At 32.4% G+C, this 17,477-nt stretch overlaps 1 protein-coding gene across 1 annotated transcript; it reads left to right on the top strand.

Moving 5' to 3' along the window:
* The first annotated feature begins 12,949 nt into the window (after positions 1–12,949).
* LOC147380706 (putative protein phosphatase 2C 9) lies at positions 12,950–15,791 on the top strand. Its single transcript, XM_086431354.1, has 4 exons — positions 12,950–13,260; positions 13,393–13,558; positions 14,238–14,477; positions 14,555–15,791. Exons 2-4 carry the CDS (start codon positions 13,520–13,522, stop codon positions 14,891–14,893), a joined length of 618 nt encoding a protein of 205 aa, XP_086287480.1. The 5' UTR covers positions 12,950–13,260; positions 13,393–13,519; the 3' UTR covers positions 14,894–15,791.
* Positions 15,792–17,477: the final 1,686 nt, after the last annotated feature.

The raw sequence follows: 17,477 nt of genomic DNA, 5'->3' as shown, positions 1-17,477 counted from the left end.
TGATGACAAATCATTTTCCTGGGAGGGAGGAGTAAGAAAATGATTTGCCACTAATGAAGAAAAATCCCGTGTGTTGGCAAATCATTTTCCCCACAATTTTTTAATTTCTGACGCACCAAACACTTGAAAATAATAGTTTTTCAACATAATTGCCGTTTTCGTCTGATTTTCCGTGCAATCAAATGTACCCTTAAATCATATGGACAATATTTGTTGAAGTTGAAATTTAATATAGATTATTCATTTAAACCTTTATCTTATGTTAACTTTTTCATATAGCCAACAATGTTGAAAGACTCGTGCTGGAGTGACCTCAGCGGGAGACATCTTAATGTAGTGGTGCATGAATGTCCATAAATGCATTTTACATGTATCTCGAGGAAATGCATCTACAGACATGTATGTGCCACCATGTCAAAATGCCGACGGTGTGTTCCCCACTTAGGTCACTATGGCATTAATCATGTTGAAATAGTCTAATTTTATATCAACTTTACCAACAACAAATGTCCTATAATATAAAAAGGCTTTGTTTAGAAGATGATGTGGTGGGGATTACTAAATTCCTCAAACTTATAATGCCCCACGTACCAATACTATATAAAAATTAATTAAAAATTGTGATGGTTATATTCTCGTAATCTTCTCTTTTTAAACAATAATATTACACGTTACACGTGCATTGTGCATAGAGATAAAGTCAAAAGTACTTTATTCATCGATCAACAAAAAATTGTATACTTTTGTAATGTGGAGTAAAACTTGATTCTTATTTTTATTTACCTTAATAGAATTTTATTTATTTATTTTAAAAAGGAGTTATTTGGACAGGTGAATGTTGAATACACCCTGGCTAGTACGGATTTGTCGATTATTATATAATTTTGAGTAAAATAAACGAAAATATTTTTATTTATTTCAAAATATTCTTAAATTTGATATATTTTTGTTTCATGTTGTCCATTTTTTCAATGTTTTCGGCAAAACCGTCAAATGCGGTGGGGTCTTGTACAATGGATGGCATCCAAGAGATTTAAAAATAATTGTTACTTGTATATACATATGAGTCGTGATGAATGTATGTGATAAATCATACGTGATCTGTTAGCGGTTAACATAGTAAGGACACAGAACCATAGATCTTTTTCTTCAAGATACACAATGAAAAAGATTTATGATTTTATGTCTTTACCACGTCAACTGCGTATGATTTACCCCGTACATTCATCATTATTATATGGGAGGCGTTCAGAAGTCCTAAAGATAGCCAAATATTGTATTAAACATTTTTTCAATGTATGGGTTAAAAGTTTTGGAACGGGCTGATGTGGATTTCTTAAGTTTTGATTGTTGAACGCTACCATATATATATATGAGAGTGTTCGGAGGCCCTAAAAAGAGCCAACTATTTTTCAAAACATGGGTTAGAAGTTTCGGAATGGCCTGATTTTTTGTGAGGATGATCTCTATGATGAAAAGATAATCCTCACGAAAAATCAATTTATTCTGAAACTTCTAACTCTAGTTTACAAGTTGAAGAATCGTGGATCGTCCAATTTTTGTAAATCACCTTTGATAGGATTAGAAGTTTCAGAACTGGCTGATTTTTTATGAGGATAATCTTCTCATCATAGAGATCATCCTCACAAAAAATTAGTGCATTCCGAAACTTCTAACCCATGTTTTGAAAAATATTTGACACAAAGTTTGACTCTCTTTAAGCCTCCGAACACCACCCATATAATCATAGCGAATTGCTATTGTCACACCGGTTCTTATATAAATCACCAAAGAATTGCACATAGGATGGTGCCCAATAAGAGTTGGTGTGGCAATAGTAACTCTAATCTGAATAGGGATAATGCATAAGCCCATATTGGGGCAACTGGGTCTCATAGGGGCAACATCTCTACTCTTAAAAAATAATAATAATAATAAATATAATAATAACAAGTGCACGACACATCACGAGGCATTAGTCAAGTCATGATTAGTTTGATGGTAATTGTTCATATAAATAATTGTTATTTGCAAAGTAGCACTCAACCTCGATTCCTCTTTGTTTATTTTTTTACCACTTCAAATATTTTATAAAATGCAACTCAAAAATAACTAAATAAATCAACTATCTTCCCTTTAGCAAATTCTAAGGAAACTCTACCCATTAAAATAAATACTAGAAAGCTTGAATAAGAAAAACATATTTTATTAAGAAAATTATTAAGAAACCTATGTTTTTAGTCAAAAAATTTGAATGTCATGTTTTTTGCTACATTCCATTCCCTTTTTTTTTTTTTTTTTTTTTTTTTTAATATTATACATAACTACAAAATGAATATTTTTTTAACGACGGTCAAAAACCACCTCTAATTCAAAGAAAACGACCCCCGTAAATTTTAACGGTCAAAATGCCATCAAAAGCTTAGTTGGTAAGTGTACAATTGTACAACAGATAATTCGATGAATTTACCTTTATACCCTTTAAGTAAATAGCAATGTCACGATATAAAATATAATTGTCTTGGTAAAATTAATAATTACAAAATTAGATATATATAATCATTTTCATAAATCGTAAGAATGAAATAACAGCTAGTTCAGTACTTTTTGGAATGGATGGTCACTGAACTCCTAAATTTAAATGATTGGATATAACAATCTCGATGATAGTAACTACAGGAGAAATGGGCAATAGAGAATTTGTTCCCTAATTTTTCTCTTTAGTTTTTACTAAGTTCGCACAAAGGAAGTATGTTACCAACCGTTTGAAGAGTCTAACTTGATCATTATAATCAACGGAACTTTATTTCTGGTACAGAAGTTCCTATCTCAATGGGAAATGCCCTACCTTTGAGTGCGGTTTGAACCATTGATTTACGTAATTGGAAGTAACCAATTAGGTTTACGACGAAACCTAGAAATCGATCACTGATCCAATTTGAGTACCTCTACGGGATAGACCTCAACAGAAAACTGAAGGGTAACGGCAGCAAGTGATGGATTTGAATTAGCTAAACAAAACTATTCCTTAATTCCGCTGTCTCCAAAGTCATATAACATGTGTTGTTCTTATCTCAAGCCGCGCTCTTTTGGTTCTTCCTCTAGTATTTTTAGAACTTTCAACTTGAATATTTGTTTTAACTAAGACTGTAATTAATCTTCGTTAAATGTATCCAAATTATATATCTCAAACAACTTTCTCTTAATTTATCACTTATTCTAGTTATTGCCACCACTTGACCAATAACTCCTAATGCAAGTCAACATTAATGAATTGTTGAAATCATCTAATAAAATAGTCTTGTAAATAGCAAATGTAGATTAAATAAAAAAGAAAATTTAAAAAAAAAAAATCAAGTCAATGAATCAGATGGATATGATATCATCTAATAAAGTAGTCTAGTACGTAGAAAATGTAGATTACATAAATAAAAAAATAAAAAAATAAAAATCAAGTCAATGAGTCAAATGGATATGATCCGCTTTTGGAATAGAAGATTTTGTATCATGGGACCCATTGGAGGATGATATTTTATGTGCCCCCGTAGTATGATAATTATGGGCCTAATAAATTGGACCACATCTATAACTATGGGCATTTTATAATTTAACAGGTGGAATAAGGATATGATCAATGGACCATTGAATATTTTTATTTTACGGGTGATTTAGACATTCCTCTCTAGGTTTTGTTAATATTTGAAATACTCTTTATGTTTGGCTATGTTTGGATTGATAGAAGTGGAGAGAAGAGAAACTCATTAAGAAAATAGAAGAGAAGGGAAGAACAGAGAAGAGAAACTCAATTTCTCTCCATCATGTTTGGATTGAAGGAAAGAACTTGGGACAACTTTGAAAATTTTAAACATCTTAAAAGTGATCTAGGAGCAGAGTTGGAAGTATAAAATATTTTAAAAGGATTTCTCTCCTCTTCTCTCCACTTTTGGAGGGAAAGAAAACTTACCTTTTTTTTTTGTCTCATCTTCTCTCCCCACTTAACAATCCAAACAGGAGAAATGGAGAGAAATTCATTTATTTTCTCTTCTCTTCTCTCTATTTCTCTCAATCCAAACATAAGAGACTAATAGAAAATGATTTAAATGCTTCTTCTTCAACCTCTACCAACAAAAAAAAAAAAAAAAAACCTTGATTTTTCTCCCACTAGTGGATCATCTTCAAACTCTTCAAACTATGGGGGTATTTTTTTTTTTTTTAAACCTATTTGATCTCATCTTCAACCCAAGGCCCTTGATTTTTCATCCAAAAAATTTACCATTTTCAATTTCCAGAAAATGTCCCATATTATTTTTGGGTTTTGAAAATGAGAGAAAACAGAATCTTGAGTTTAAAGAGTATGATAGAGGTTGAAGATGACATGACATACTTTCAATAGAAAAATCAAGAGTATTTGGTTTGAAGTTGATGATGAGAACTAATCTCTTAAGAAAACTACGGTCAAGGGGTATTTCATTAGTTTAAAACATAGGATATCGCACGTGTTAAAGTGCAACAAATACACTTGGAAAATTGTGTTTTGTACTGAAAATGCCCTTAGATTTTTTTTTTAAATTATCAAAATACCCTCAGGTGCTTATTCCCAAAGTGTATTTATTGCACTTTAACGTGTGTCCTAAGGGCACACGTTAACAAAACCCATCAAATATTCGCCCTCATTTTTTCTTCCAATCAACCAAATCTTCGTGAAAATTTATCTTTCACTCTACATGTATGAATTGGGTTTGGGTTTAATGTGAATGTATTCAATTTGAATCCAACCTAATCGGAACATTTTGGTACATTAGGGTTTAGGGTATCCGCTCATTGTTGATATTTTTGGATATGACAAGTAAATTATAATTTAAGTAATAGGGTCCCGTTCCCCACCCTAAGCTTTACCCTACACTTTAACAAACGTGTTTTGTCCTACATGGGTTAGAAGTTTTGGAATAGGTTGATTTTTGGTGAGGATGATCTCTATGGTGAGGAGATCATCCTAACCAAAAATCAGCCCATTCCAAAATTTCTAACCCCATCAAAAATGGTTTACAAAAAATGGACGGTCCACGATTTTTCAACTTGTAAACATGGGGCTAAAAATTTCGGAATGGGCTGATTTTTTATGAGAATGATCTTCTAATCATAGAGATCATCCTCACCAAAAATCAGCCCATTCCAAAAGTTCTAACCCATGTAGGACAAAACACGTTTGTTAATAGGGTAAAGCTTAGGGTGTTGAACATTTCCCTAAGTAATATAGGACTTTGAGCAATAAATCACTCCTTTCATAGCTGCTCTCCCTCTTTCTCTCTCTTAAGCACGCACACAATCGTTGTCACTTGTCTTCAAAACCTAAAGTAGATATTTGATTTCTCAATACATGAATCTCAGATTCTTCAATTAGTCTCGATTGCAAAACCTTAATTTATCAATCAGTTTTTTGGAGTTGTAACGTATTATATATATTAGATTGGTTTTGATCGAATGAAAGCTTAATTGGATCGGATTTGGTTCAAAGATTTATTAACATATCACATCCTTGATATCCTGTCTCTTTCTCTCACTCTCTTAATTTGGATTTGAAGAAGAGAAGTAGCCAATGAGAAAAGGAGACATACTATTACCACATCAACTTTTACTAAGGACACCCCAATTCATGTGATATCAAAAGAGAATTTACACATCTTGGGGGTGCTCTTAGTAAAAATTGGTATGTCAATAGAAGTTCTCAAGAAAAGGAGAAAGAATTATCCCTACTCCCTAGACATTTATTTAATTAATTCGTAAAAAAAATGGTGTGGTGACAAAAGTTCTCTACATAAATAGTGAGTTTCATTATTTCTATGATTATTGAACGGTGAGGTTTTCTCTCTAACTAATGATACTCTAACGCTCTTTTTTTTAGACACCCCCTTACGCTCTCTGACATGGCAATTACAGAATCATAAATCTTTTTCTTATGTATCCTGAAGCAAAGGATCTATGTACGGTTCTGTGATGGGAGCGTACAGTGATTTCTGGAAAAAAAAAAAAGCGTCGGTATATCACAACTCTTTCTCTGTATAATTGCCCATTCTCTCAATTTAGTGAAGGATACTTGATTCATTAAATATCTACATTTATCCCCCAATTAACAATTTTTGGGTCTATCTAATGTTTATGAAAAGATTGTATTGTTTTGATTTTATTATATGGCCATGATCTAAAATTCAAGAATCATTCCTAATATTTGAATTGGACTCTTTTTGACGGCTTTAGACAAAAATAGAACGAATAAACATTCACCCGACTACAACCTTTTGGGACAAGATTTTGAATATTGAAATTGGACTATATTTTATTATATTTATTCAAAGAAATTGTTTCATATAATGCATGAACTTATCAACAATCATTAATTAGGATTGAGTCTTGTACAAAATTAATATATAATTGGACCATTTCTTTCATTAAATGAATTCAAAGGATGATATTGCTTGACTTTGGCTAACATTTTGATCCCAAAGGGTGTTTCTTGATTGTATAATATTCATGACTTTTAAATTCAAAGAGAGAGAGAGAGAGAGAGAGAACTGCCAATGGAGCAATCATGATCATCGTTGACAACAACATTGGATGAAACCTTTTTGATCAATTTAAATGGAGTCTAGTTTCCGGATTATAACTAGAGAACCCCCCTTTTTCTGGATCCATCTTACATCAATAATATGACCTTTGCCACCTATAAATAGTTTTAAACAAGTTTTTTTTTGTCGTGGATACCTTTTTGTCAAGTATGGCTCATAATAATCTATCTTTCGGATGTTTGTTGGCTAGCACGCTACGACTTTCTCTGATAGGGCTCGCTCTTATTGCGGAGCTTGTTGCTTGCAGTCTCAAAACTACAATGCGCTAGCACTACCATTGCCATTGGGAGTGATAGTTGTATTCAAATCATTATGACACCTCTTTTTTGAAATAACTGGAGTAAACAAGAATCAGACAATGACTAAGCAGGCAGAGAATGCTTCTGAGCCACTCTTGATCCGCAACGACTTTGAACCGATCTAGTAATGATCCAAAATATATCTGATCTCTGAATCGATCTAAATTGATCCGATATGAAAAAACATGAAAAATCGGATTGGATTCAGACTGATATCTTAGATCCGAAATAATTTTGGATTGGATTTATCCCAATCTGCTCCAAAAAATCCGATCCGAACATATTTTAATAATTTTTTTTTATTCTTAATTTCATATAAATACATATAGATAAAACGTTTTAGGCTTTTTTATTTCTCTCTATACTTGTAGTTAGAAAGTAGATTTTTTTAAATCTATATTTTTTAATTTTTTTTAGACATTGATGATTTGAAAATAAAGCATGTGTTCGGATCGAATTGGATCGGGTTCAGATTAAGGATGAAATGAAATTAAATGGATCGGATTCGGTTCACATAATTATTAATCTATTCGGATCGGATAAGGTACATGTTTAAAAAAAAAATTGGATCGATATTGGAGTGGTACTGATTTGGCACCGAACCGAACCGTTGCCAATCCTACTTCAAAATTTTGAAGGAACCCTCTTCCCAGTATGACACGTGGCTTTTCATATTTAATTCACATCGCTACTTTTTCATCAATATTTGGGAGACCACCTTGAATACGCCACTCCCAGGTATCGGTCCCAATGGGATGTTTGGTATATATTGATGACTTTAGAGATTTTTTTTTTAATATATATATTTTTTATGAGAAATATAGGGATCTTTATGAAAATTTTCACAATTTTGGTATCACAGTTATGGCAAAATATTTTCCCAGGGGTGGGGTAGGGAAAATGTTTTTTATGTTTATATGGGAAAATGATTTGTGTAATGGGAAAATGAAGATTTTCTCGGAAATCAGATGAGGGCAGAACTAGATTTTCTAGGCAAATATTTTGCTAAATGATCTTCCTTGCAGTCAAACGCAACCTAAGGGCAAGTCTTTGAGATTTCCCTTTTAGATATGTTATTGGCACCCCTAATTTTACTTATTACACTCTTAATTTCTTAAATTATTTATCACACCTTAATTAAAGATTAAAACAAATTATTTAAACATTACAAAGATTTGGCTCAAGTTATTAATCAACATTACAACACTCGTTCAAACTATTTCAGTAGTTGTTTACAATTAGGATTAGGCTCATATAAAGTTTTAAACCTAAGAAAAAAAGATTCTAACAAGAGAACTACTATTGCCACTCCAACTTTTACTTATTCTCAATTATTCAGCTACTTTTATTTTTATTTTTAATTGGGGTGAAATAAGTAAAAGTTGGGGTGCCAATAGAAGCTCTCTTCCTTTTTAGTTAAGTCTTCATGTTTCACTATCCAACTTTTGTCTGTTAAACGATTTTTTTTTTTTTTTTTTCCATTCAATATAACCCATCTTTTGATAAATCTCCCTTACTTTATTGAAAAAAGATTGATCAATCATCGATTATTTGATAATCCCAAATTTTTGGAATAATGATTTGGGGACAATGAAGGATATAGACATAATGAATGGAGAAACAAGATTTGATCAATCATCGATTATTTTTTGAATATTTATGATGATGATGGTGGTGGTAATAAGTACAAAATAACTTAAACAATAAAAAATAGGAAAAATTACTTAGAGGACCTCGGTGGAGGGAATTTTTCTAAATAATCCCTAAGTTTCGGGCGATCTCTTAATAGTCCATTGAGTAAATTTTTATTTTCTTTATAATCCCTGGACTTCATCTCACGTTTACGATGTCTTTGAAATACCCTTTTTCTCATCTTCTTCATGTAATTATGTTTTCCAATGACGATTGCGATAATTTCCGACGATCTTTGATCATGGATGATGAATGAAGAATGATATTCTCTTAATTTTGAACTTTAGATGTATTTTATTTATTTATTTAGATGATTTATAAAAAAAATAAAAAATACAATTGAGATTCTAATTTTTGAATGATTATGTTGTAATTTTTTATTTGCAACTATGATTTATGCAATGTGGGTATTTCGAGGAGATTTACCCAATAGCGAACTCAAAAAAAAATTGAAAAATCTCGATCACATTTACAATGTCGAGGTCAACTCTTTTTATTGTCTAGTTCAACATTTTTATTGTCAAACTCACTAGTTAGTGTCAAGTTCACCACTTTTTATTGTTTAGTTCAATATTTAATTACTATTGAGTACAATGGTTTTTTTTAATGAAAATATTGTCGAACTTGACAATAATAAATGTTGAACTAGACAATAAAAAGTGGTAAACTTGACACTAAATGGTGAGTTCGACACTACGTAATTAAATGTTGAACTAGACAATAAAAAGTGGTTAACTTGACATTATAATGTGAACTATTTTTTTTTTTTTTTTTCTCATTTTTTCAACTTCAATACTTGATAAATCTCCTTGAAATACCCAAAATGCATATATTATGATTGCAAATAAAAAGTTATGATGAAATCGGCAATAAGTACTTTACTAAATAGACTAGTAAGTGACCATCCAAAATTTAGAGACATTTTTATAAAAAAGTCCCTTAACCAAGGTCCTTTAAGTAATTTTTCCTAGAAAAATATTTGAATTGATTACAGAGACTAAGGTAGTTTTTGATACAATGTTTGGACGTACGAGGAGGGAACCAACTTTCACTTCTGAATCCCCAAAAGTGTTGTTAGGTTACAAGTCGTCATTCGCTAAAAACAAATTGGAATCAGAAGCAACTTGGTCACGCTTCAAAACTTTTCATGATTGTGCTAACGTGGATGGTCCATCGAATGAACATGTTATTAGAAATGATTTTATCCCACCGACCATTATTTTTGGATATCGTCCAAATTACCCTTTATTTATTTATTTATTTTTATCATCTATGCATGTTAAAGACAAATTTTAGCCCTATAATATTTTGGCATTATTAAGCATGTATCACTTTCAACCCTTTTAGGGTTTACATATCCTTCTCCCTCATCTTCCTTTTATGATTGCAATATTATCTCCAATGGTAAGATGGTACAATCATAAGAAATATGCAAAGAATAATGATAAACTGACACCCCCCCCCTCTACTCTCCTAACATGGCACATTGCTCGGGATACACACCTGCACATCTCCATAAATACGTGCAATTGTGTATCCCGAGTAAAAAAAATCTATGGTTCTATGCACATGCCACGTCAGGAGAGTAGAGGGGTAGTATGGGGAATTAAAAAATCACAACTCAAATGCAAATTGGCAATATTTTTAGAAAGAATTTAATACAATAAAAGTATTACATTTTGGAATGTTTGAACGATTTTCTAAATGCAAATCTAAATTGCACTTTAACCATTCTTGTATTGTATTCTCCTCTCCCCGTTTCTATCGAATTCTTCAATATCAAATCCGAATGATTTAGTGCTAGACCATTCCCAAACAAAAATTTTATCGTACTTCGAATTGCTATCTATGATTTCAATAACCCTATGAACATAACATTCATTGGGGCTTTGGTTCCCAATTAGGGGCCAATTTTTCAGATGTATCATTGCGTATAGAAGCAAATTATACCCAAACAAAACAATTCTTTGTGGTAAATTGAATTGGTTTGGGGTATCAACATCCAAGCAACCAAACACCAGAGTTACTATCAGGTAAATATTGATTAAGAATTAACCATAATAAAGCCTCATTACAGATTTACAGTAGATTAATCACCTCAAGTGGTCCCCCAGACAAAAAGTCAAAAAAAAGTCAACTGACAAAGCTCTTTCCTTCTCTCGAGGACAAAGGAAACCTATAAGAAAACTCCTAAAAATAATTGGGTCTTGTTAACATGTGCCCTCAAGGCACACATTAATGTGCAATAAATACACTTTGAAAATTGAGGGTATTTTGGTAAAAAAAATTATTAGGGTATTTTGTTTTGAAAGATCTATGAAGTATGAGCTGTCTCGTTGACCTTTCTGACCTTGACTCAATGGTTGTACACTCGGTAGTTGGATTGTTACACCACTTCCATTTTTTTACAAGCAATACGAGTACACCAACAATTCCAACTTTGAAGCAGGTAGGCCGCTTCAAAATATTGAAAGAACCCTCCTCGATACAAGACATGTGGCATTTTGAATTTATTTTACATGTCCTACATTTTCACAAAAATTTGGAATAACTCCTGAAAATACCACGCATAATCCAATGGAGAGGGTTCTTTCAAAATTTTGAAGTGGCCTGCCCGTTTCAAAGTTTTTTCTGTACACCAACTTCCTTGAATGAGTTTGTTGATTCATGAATGTTTTGACTACGTATCATTAAATAAAGGTTCGATATTTATTGATGCAGTAAGAAGTGACTCTCATTAAAAAAACATAAAATTCTTGTGGTAGAAGCACAAATCAAATAATTTTGAATAATACTACAACATTTTAAATTTGATTAAGGTATATTTAACCCAATAATTAGGTTTTTTATTTATCGATAAAATTTTAGTGTTTTCTATGTATCACTTTTACTAAAGGCGTGTTTGAATTGAATTCTAGAATCTAATTCTGGCTCATAATTGGATTCTAGACTCTGATTCATCGTTTTGTTTGGATTATTGACCTGATTTTTTTATAATCAATAACTAAAATCATGGATAATCAGAAGCAGATATCAGGTTGTTTATCTTGACTCTCATAAATTGTCCACTTATGGCGATCTTGAAATACATCTTGCAACAACAAGAAGAATATTAATATTAACAATAATAATAAAATTGTTATTATTATTTTAACAATAATGATACTAACAATATCAATAATATAATTAATAATAACAAATAATTATAATTTATAATTACAACTATAATTAATAATAATAGTAGTAGTAATAATAACAAAAGCAACCGTCATAATAATAATAATAATTATTATTATTATTAATATATAATTATGGTTATTAACAACAACAACAATAGTAATAATTTTTAAAATGAAAATACAAAATAATCATTCTTTTTAGGAAAATCTTGATCTTAACATGCTCTTAAATAGATAATTCACTTGAAAACTAATAGAAAATGATCTAAATGTCATCTTTTTCAACTCTTTAAAAAAATATTTAATTTTTCTCTCGAAATTCCATTATCTTCAATCTCTGAAACATGTATTTTTTAATTATATTTTCAATCTCAAAAAGTATAATTGGACAATTTTTTCTATAAGATCAATTTTCACAAACAATATTAACCAAACAAAATTTTGGATACTGAAAATCAATTTTCATAATCTGATTTTAACAATTCATAATCAAAATCAAGAATCAAGATCTACAATCTGAACCAAATGTCCCTTAAGTCAACAAATCCCAACCCAAAAGTAATCTTGTTTGTGATTTCAAGCTTTTGTCGTAATCATTCTATGTCTTCATCCAAACATCTATATTATAAAATTAATTCATAAACCTGCTTTTGTCCAACAATTAAAATTTGACTAATTGGTCTACCTAAGGGATCGGCTAATATTCCAAAGTAATGGTCAAAATAGTGCCATGTGGTATGCAAAAAGGACAAGTAGTAAATTAACTATCTAGCCTTTGATCTACAAGATCAAAAATAACTTCATTGATTATAAATGGTAAGCCGACATAAATTTATTATTAAAATTAAAGGAGGATATTACAAATACCTTATTTATATAGAGAGGCAAATCAAATAAACCGAAATTAAATATCCACATAAAAGCTAGGGAAAGAAATAATAGTCTCACGATATTTGACAAAATCATCAAACCTACGATCAAGATTAAAAGATATTACCAAACTTCAACTTTGAAATCCATCTCTAGGAAATCTATCTTTAGTCTTCCATATCAGCCGTAAGTTTGATACTTCACATCAAACGACATTTGAGTTTAGAAAACCCTGAACTGTACGGAACGTAATATAAAACTGAAAAGTCAACAAGGGCAGAAGAAGTCTGCCTTTTAGCACTAATTTGCAGAAACGGTTGCGAAGTCGGAAAAATACAACAAATTGGCGGATTCCCTCTTTCCTTTCTTTCTTTCTTTACTACTAAATTTCTATATTCTACAGAGTAGAAAGTTTTTACATGTTCTCTCTCTCTCGCTCTCTCTCTCTCTCTCTCTCTTTCAATTTGTCGCCCTCTTTCTATTTATTTTATTTACTTGTTCGAAAGAAGAACAAAGAAGAAAAGAACACCAGCATCTACAGCAACCCAAGTCTTTTATAGCTTTTTTTAGTCTAAATTTGGGAGCTTTTTTTTATTGGTAAGAGGAATTCTGAAATACCCATGTTGAATTTTTAATCTATTTTGGTGATCTGAGGCTTTGGGTTTTTTATTTTTTATTTTAATGATGGTTTTTGTTTCCATGAATAAGTTTCTGGTTTTGATGATACAGGTGTTGAAATTAGGAGAGAAATTTTGGTTTTTCTCTCTGGGTTTTGTCTGAAATTTTGATTAGAGTTCAGTAGAGGAGGTAGATGTTAAGAATTTAGTGAGAGAAGTCAAGGTGGTTCAAGATTTATATGGATAGGTTATGTTGCTTCAATGCTGCCTATTCACAGGTAAGGAAATTCCCCTCTTTGTATCTGTCTCTGCCTCTGATTCTTTATTTATTTTATCTAGTTTTAACTGAATTCTATGTTCTTGTAGTTTAATTAGAGTCTGAGTAATATAGAATCCATTCAATTTTGGGGTAGTTTTGTGTTTTTGCCTTCCTTTTTGTTTTTCTTAGTTGGTTTTTTGAAACTTTGGTTAGGGTTGAAATTGAATCATGGGGCTCTAGTGAAAGTTGGCTATTTTGTTTATTTGAAAAAAAAAAAAAAAGTTTCTTTTGGGTCAACTCAACTGATTTTATATGGCTAATGATTTGGGTTTATTATTGGCTTCAGAGGGGTTTCCCTTTATTTGTCCATATACTTTAGTTCGAGGGCCTTTTAGCTCCATGTGTGGATCTGGATTGCAAAATTTTCGCTGGATTATTGGCACTTGGGGCTTTAATCACAATTTTTCGGGTTCATATTGCTGCAAATTGAAGTTTTGATTGTGTAAATTATCTCGATTTTTGACCAGGTTTTACTTTGAGAATGTTTAGTATTGAATTGAGATTGTGGTGCCTGCCTTTTCTTTTGTCACATTAAAATGATTTATGGAGTTCGGATTCATTTTTTACCTGATTTGGGCACTTCAATTTATTGTTAAATATTATCTCAAAGTTGATTTTTTTTTTTTTTTTCTTTGAAGTTTGTTGGAGGACGGTCTTCATGTGGCTCTGGGAAGGGGAGGAGCCATCAGGGTCCAATTAAATTTGGATACAATCTTGTAAAAGGGAAAGCAAATCATCCCATGGAGGACTATCACGTCGCTAAATTCGTTGAGATCAATAGACGTGAGCTTGGATTGTTTGCTATATATGATGGCCATTTGGGAGATAGTGTGCCTGCCTACCTACAAAAGAATTTGTTTTCTAACATCCTAAAGGAGGTGCGTTGTTGAATTGAGCTTATTAGCAATATGGATTGATTTGGTAATTCTTTTCTTTGTTGCGTTTGTGATTCTAGGACGAGTTTTGGACTGATCCCAATAGATCTATCTCGAAGGCCTATGAGAGGACTGATCAGGCAATTCTTTCCCACAGTCCTGATTTGGGGCGAGGTGGGTCCACTGCCGTCACTGCAATTCTTATAAATGGTGAAAAGTTATGGATAGCAAATGTTGGTGATTCACGGGCAGTTCTTTCAAGAGGGGGGCGGGCAATACAAATGACTATTGATCATGAACCGAACACCGAACGTGGCAGTATTGAAAATAAGGGTGGCTTTGTCTCAAACATGCCAGGTTCTCCTATACAACCTTTTCTCGTAAAGTTTATCGTTTCATGTACACAGTTCTTCTCATGATGACATGATATCCTTGAGTGAATCTTGGGTGAGTAGTTCTTCTATCCTAAGATTGTAAATACAGTTCCAAAGAGTCCGGATCGTGTAATTTGGGTTGGGTTTCAAACCGATCTCCTTCATATACATTAATACCATGTTTCCTGACTAACTAACTCTCTATTCATGGCAACCAAAAATAAAAAGAGACCTATAGTTTGCAGGGACACATGGTGTTACTGTATCTGAAAGAGTTGGTTTGAAACCCAACTCTTGGGAGTATAGGATCTGGAGTCAATTCCTAATAACCCCTGAAAAATAGGTTAGTGGGCTTGAGATTTTAGTAGTTCAATCGGTTGACATGTTATTCCCCAACCATGAATTCATGAGCTTGCTCTGCTTGCACACCAAGAGGAGTATGGTTTTACCCAACATATCAACCAATAAAGTAGGTAGTTTCTTTCAATCAGTTATTATAAATAACTATGAAGATTTGCATTAGAGTTTCTAGTTTTTAAATGGGTAAAATGAGAAATTTATTAATGAATTGAAAAATAAAAATAAAAAAACTTACGAGAGCAAGGAATTAGCAAAATTTTAGTGATTAATCAGGACATCCTATCAATCATTTCCCCCCTCAACTATAGCCTCATAGCATGGATAAAGAAGGTAGTTTGGTCTGTTAAAAAGTTAAATGTTGAGTATCAATGTTGGTTTGCATCTAGTGTGAATCTATGCATACTTGGATGGTAAAGAAAGTAGTAGAATGAAATGGGTATTTATTTGAAGTAGGATTAGGTTCTTAATTGTCAGTTTTGTCTTGAAGTTATTGTGTGGTTTTGGATAAAAAAGAATGTTTTTTTTGTGGATTAAGGTGAAGGATGTCTGCATGGACCATTATCCATAAAATTGATGGACGGGAAATCCCTCGAAGTGACTATTTTCATTATCTTGGTTTTATTATCCATAAGGATGGAGACATTGAGGAGGATGTTTCCCATTGCTTGCAAACCTTAAGGAGATAAGAATCGGGGATGCTTTCATGTGCTAGGCTTTGCCAGCTCGATGGACTGTTGAAATGGATAGAAACACCAAAATTGGGATCTTGGTAGGAAGATTTTCCTCAACTTCTCATGATAAAGCATAGGCTCCAAGGTTTTTTTCATTACCACTCACCCATCTAATAGAATTAGAGCTGGATGGTTAGACTGGAGGTGTGCTTTTGAAGTGCTACGCGAGCTATGCATTCCTAATAGTGATGAATGTTGGGCAATCAAGAAGCAACATGTTCACTAATATAAAGTGATAGACATGGATGGGTTGAAAGACTAAGGAAGATAAAATTAGAAAATAATGTATTCATGAAAATGTAGTAGCCCCAATAGGTGATAAATAATGGAAATTCGATGCAAATGGTTTGCTCATGTACCACGAAGGCTGATAACAAGTTCAGCTGAAAAGAGTGTGCAAGTTGAAAGGGAAATTGTAAAAGAGGGGGGGGGGGGGGGACGGCTTGATTGAGGTAGTGGGATAAGGATGATTCTTTGATTACGAAAGGCATTGATTTAGATAGATTTGAATGAATAAACCAGGTTTTTTTTACTGACCTCGGATTTTTGGGACAAGCATTTGATGACAATGATGATATTTTCATAGACTATGGATGAGATAGGGTTATTTATTTATTTTTCCAATTTCATTTATGCATAAGTTTTTTTAGGTGGTAAGGAGTAAGATCTAAAAACAAATAGAGGTTGGCATAGAGTGTTGTAGAGTAAATAAAATCTTGATGATAGAAGGGGGGAGGGGTGAATGGGGTATATTAATTATCTAATTATCTAATAGAAGAGTTGTAGAAGAAGAACAATCAAGTCTCTCAATGAGAGCTTGTTAAGGTATTAATAATAAACTAGGTGAATGGACATAAATGTCCTTACATAGAGAATAATAGAAATCTAGGAAAAATAGAAAAGACAACTTATCATATTTTTCAGTACTTCCTCTCAAGCTTGGTGCAAATATATCAACTAAGCCCAGCTTGACAAGATGAAAATTGGTAACAGAGGGAGCAACAAACTTCGTAAGTATGTCAGCAAGTCGATTTGAAGAAGATACGAAAACAGTTTGAAGAGCACCAAGTCGAACTTTTTCACTGAGAAAGTGAATATCAACCGCTATATGCTTGGTTCTCTTGTGAAGGACAGAGTCAGAAGCAAGCATGATAGTAGACTTGTTGATGCAAAAAAGTGTGGAGGAATTAGAAACAGGAAATCCCAGCTTTGCTAGCAAGGATCGAGGCCAAATAAAGCTCACATGTGCCGAGAGCCATAACTTGATACTCAGTTTCAGTAGAAGAACGGGAAACCATACTTTGTTTCTTACTTTTCCACGAGATCAAGTTACCACCATAAAAAGTACAGAAACCAGCAATAGATCTCCTATCCGTAATAGAACCAGCATAATCAACATCAGTGAAGCAAGACAGATGAGGTTAAGCAGTGGACGAATAGAAAAACTCAAGATCAGGACATGACTTCAAGTAGTGAAGAATACGACAAACGGCATCAAGATGAGAAATGCGCGAAGTATGCATGAACTGACTGACCAC

The sequence above is a fragment of the Akebia trifoliata genome, unplaced genomic scaffold (assembly GCF_017979445.1).
Source record: "Akebia trifoliata isolate Shusen 1 unplaced genomic scaffold, ASM1797944v1 Contig01081, whole genome shotgun sequence".
Classification (NCBI taxonomy): domain Eukaryota; kingdom Viridiplantae; phylum Streptophyta; class Magnoliopsida; order Ranunculales; family Lardizabalaceae; genus Akebia; species Akebia trifoliata.
The sequence above is the reverse complement of the archived record's forward strand: the minus strand, read 5'-3'. Positions and strand labels throughout refer to the sequence as shown.

Bases quoted from the DNA above. Each gene is read 5' to 3' on its own strand.
- LOC147380706 (XM_086431354.1), top strand. From the start codon at position 13,520: ATGGATAGGTTATGTTGCTTCAATGCTGCCTATTCACAG. The intron at 13,559-14,237 runs GTAAGGAAATTC...TTTTCTTTGAAG, and splicing joins TCAATGCTGCCTATTCACAG to TTTGTTGGAGGACGGTCTTC. The intron at 14,478-14,554 runs GTGCGTTGTTGA...TTGTGATTCTAG, and splicing joins TTTCTAACATCCTAAAGGAG to GACGAGTTTTGGACTGATCC.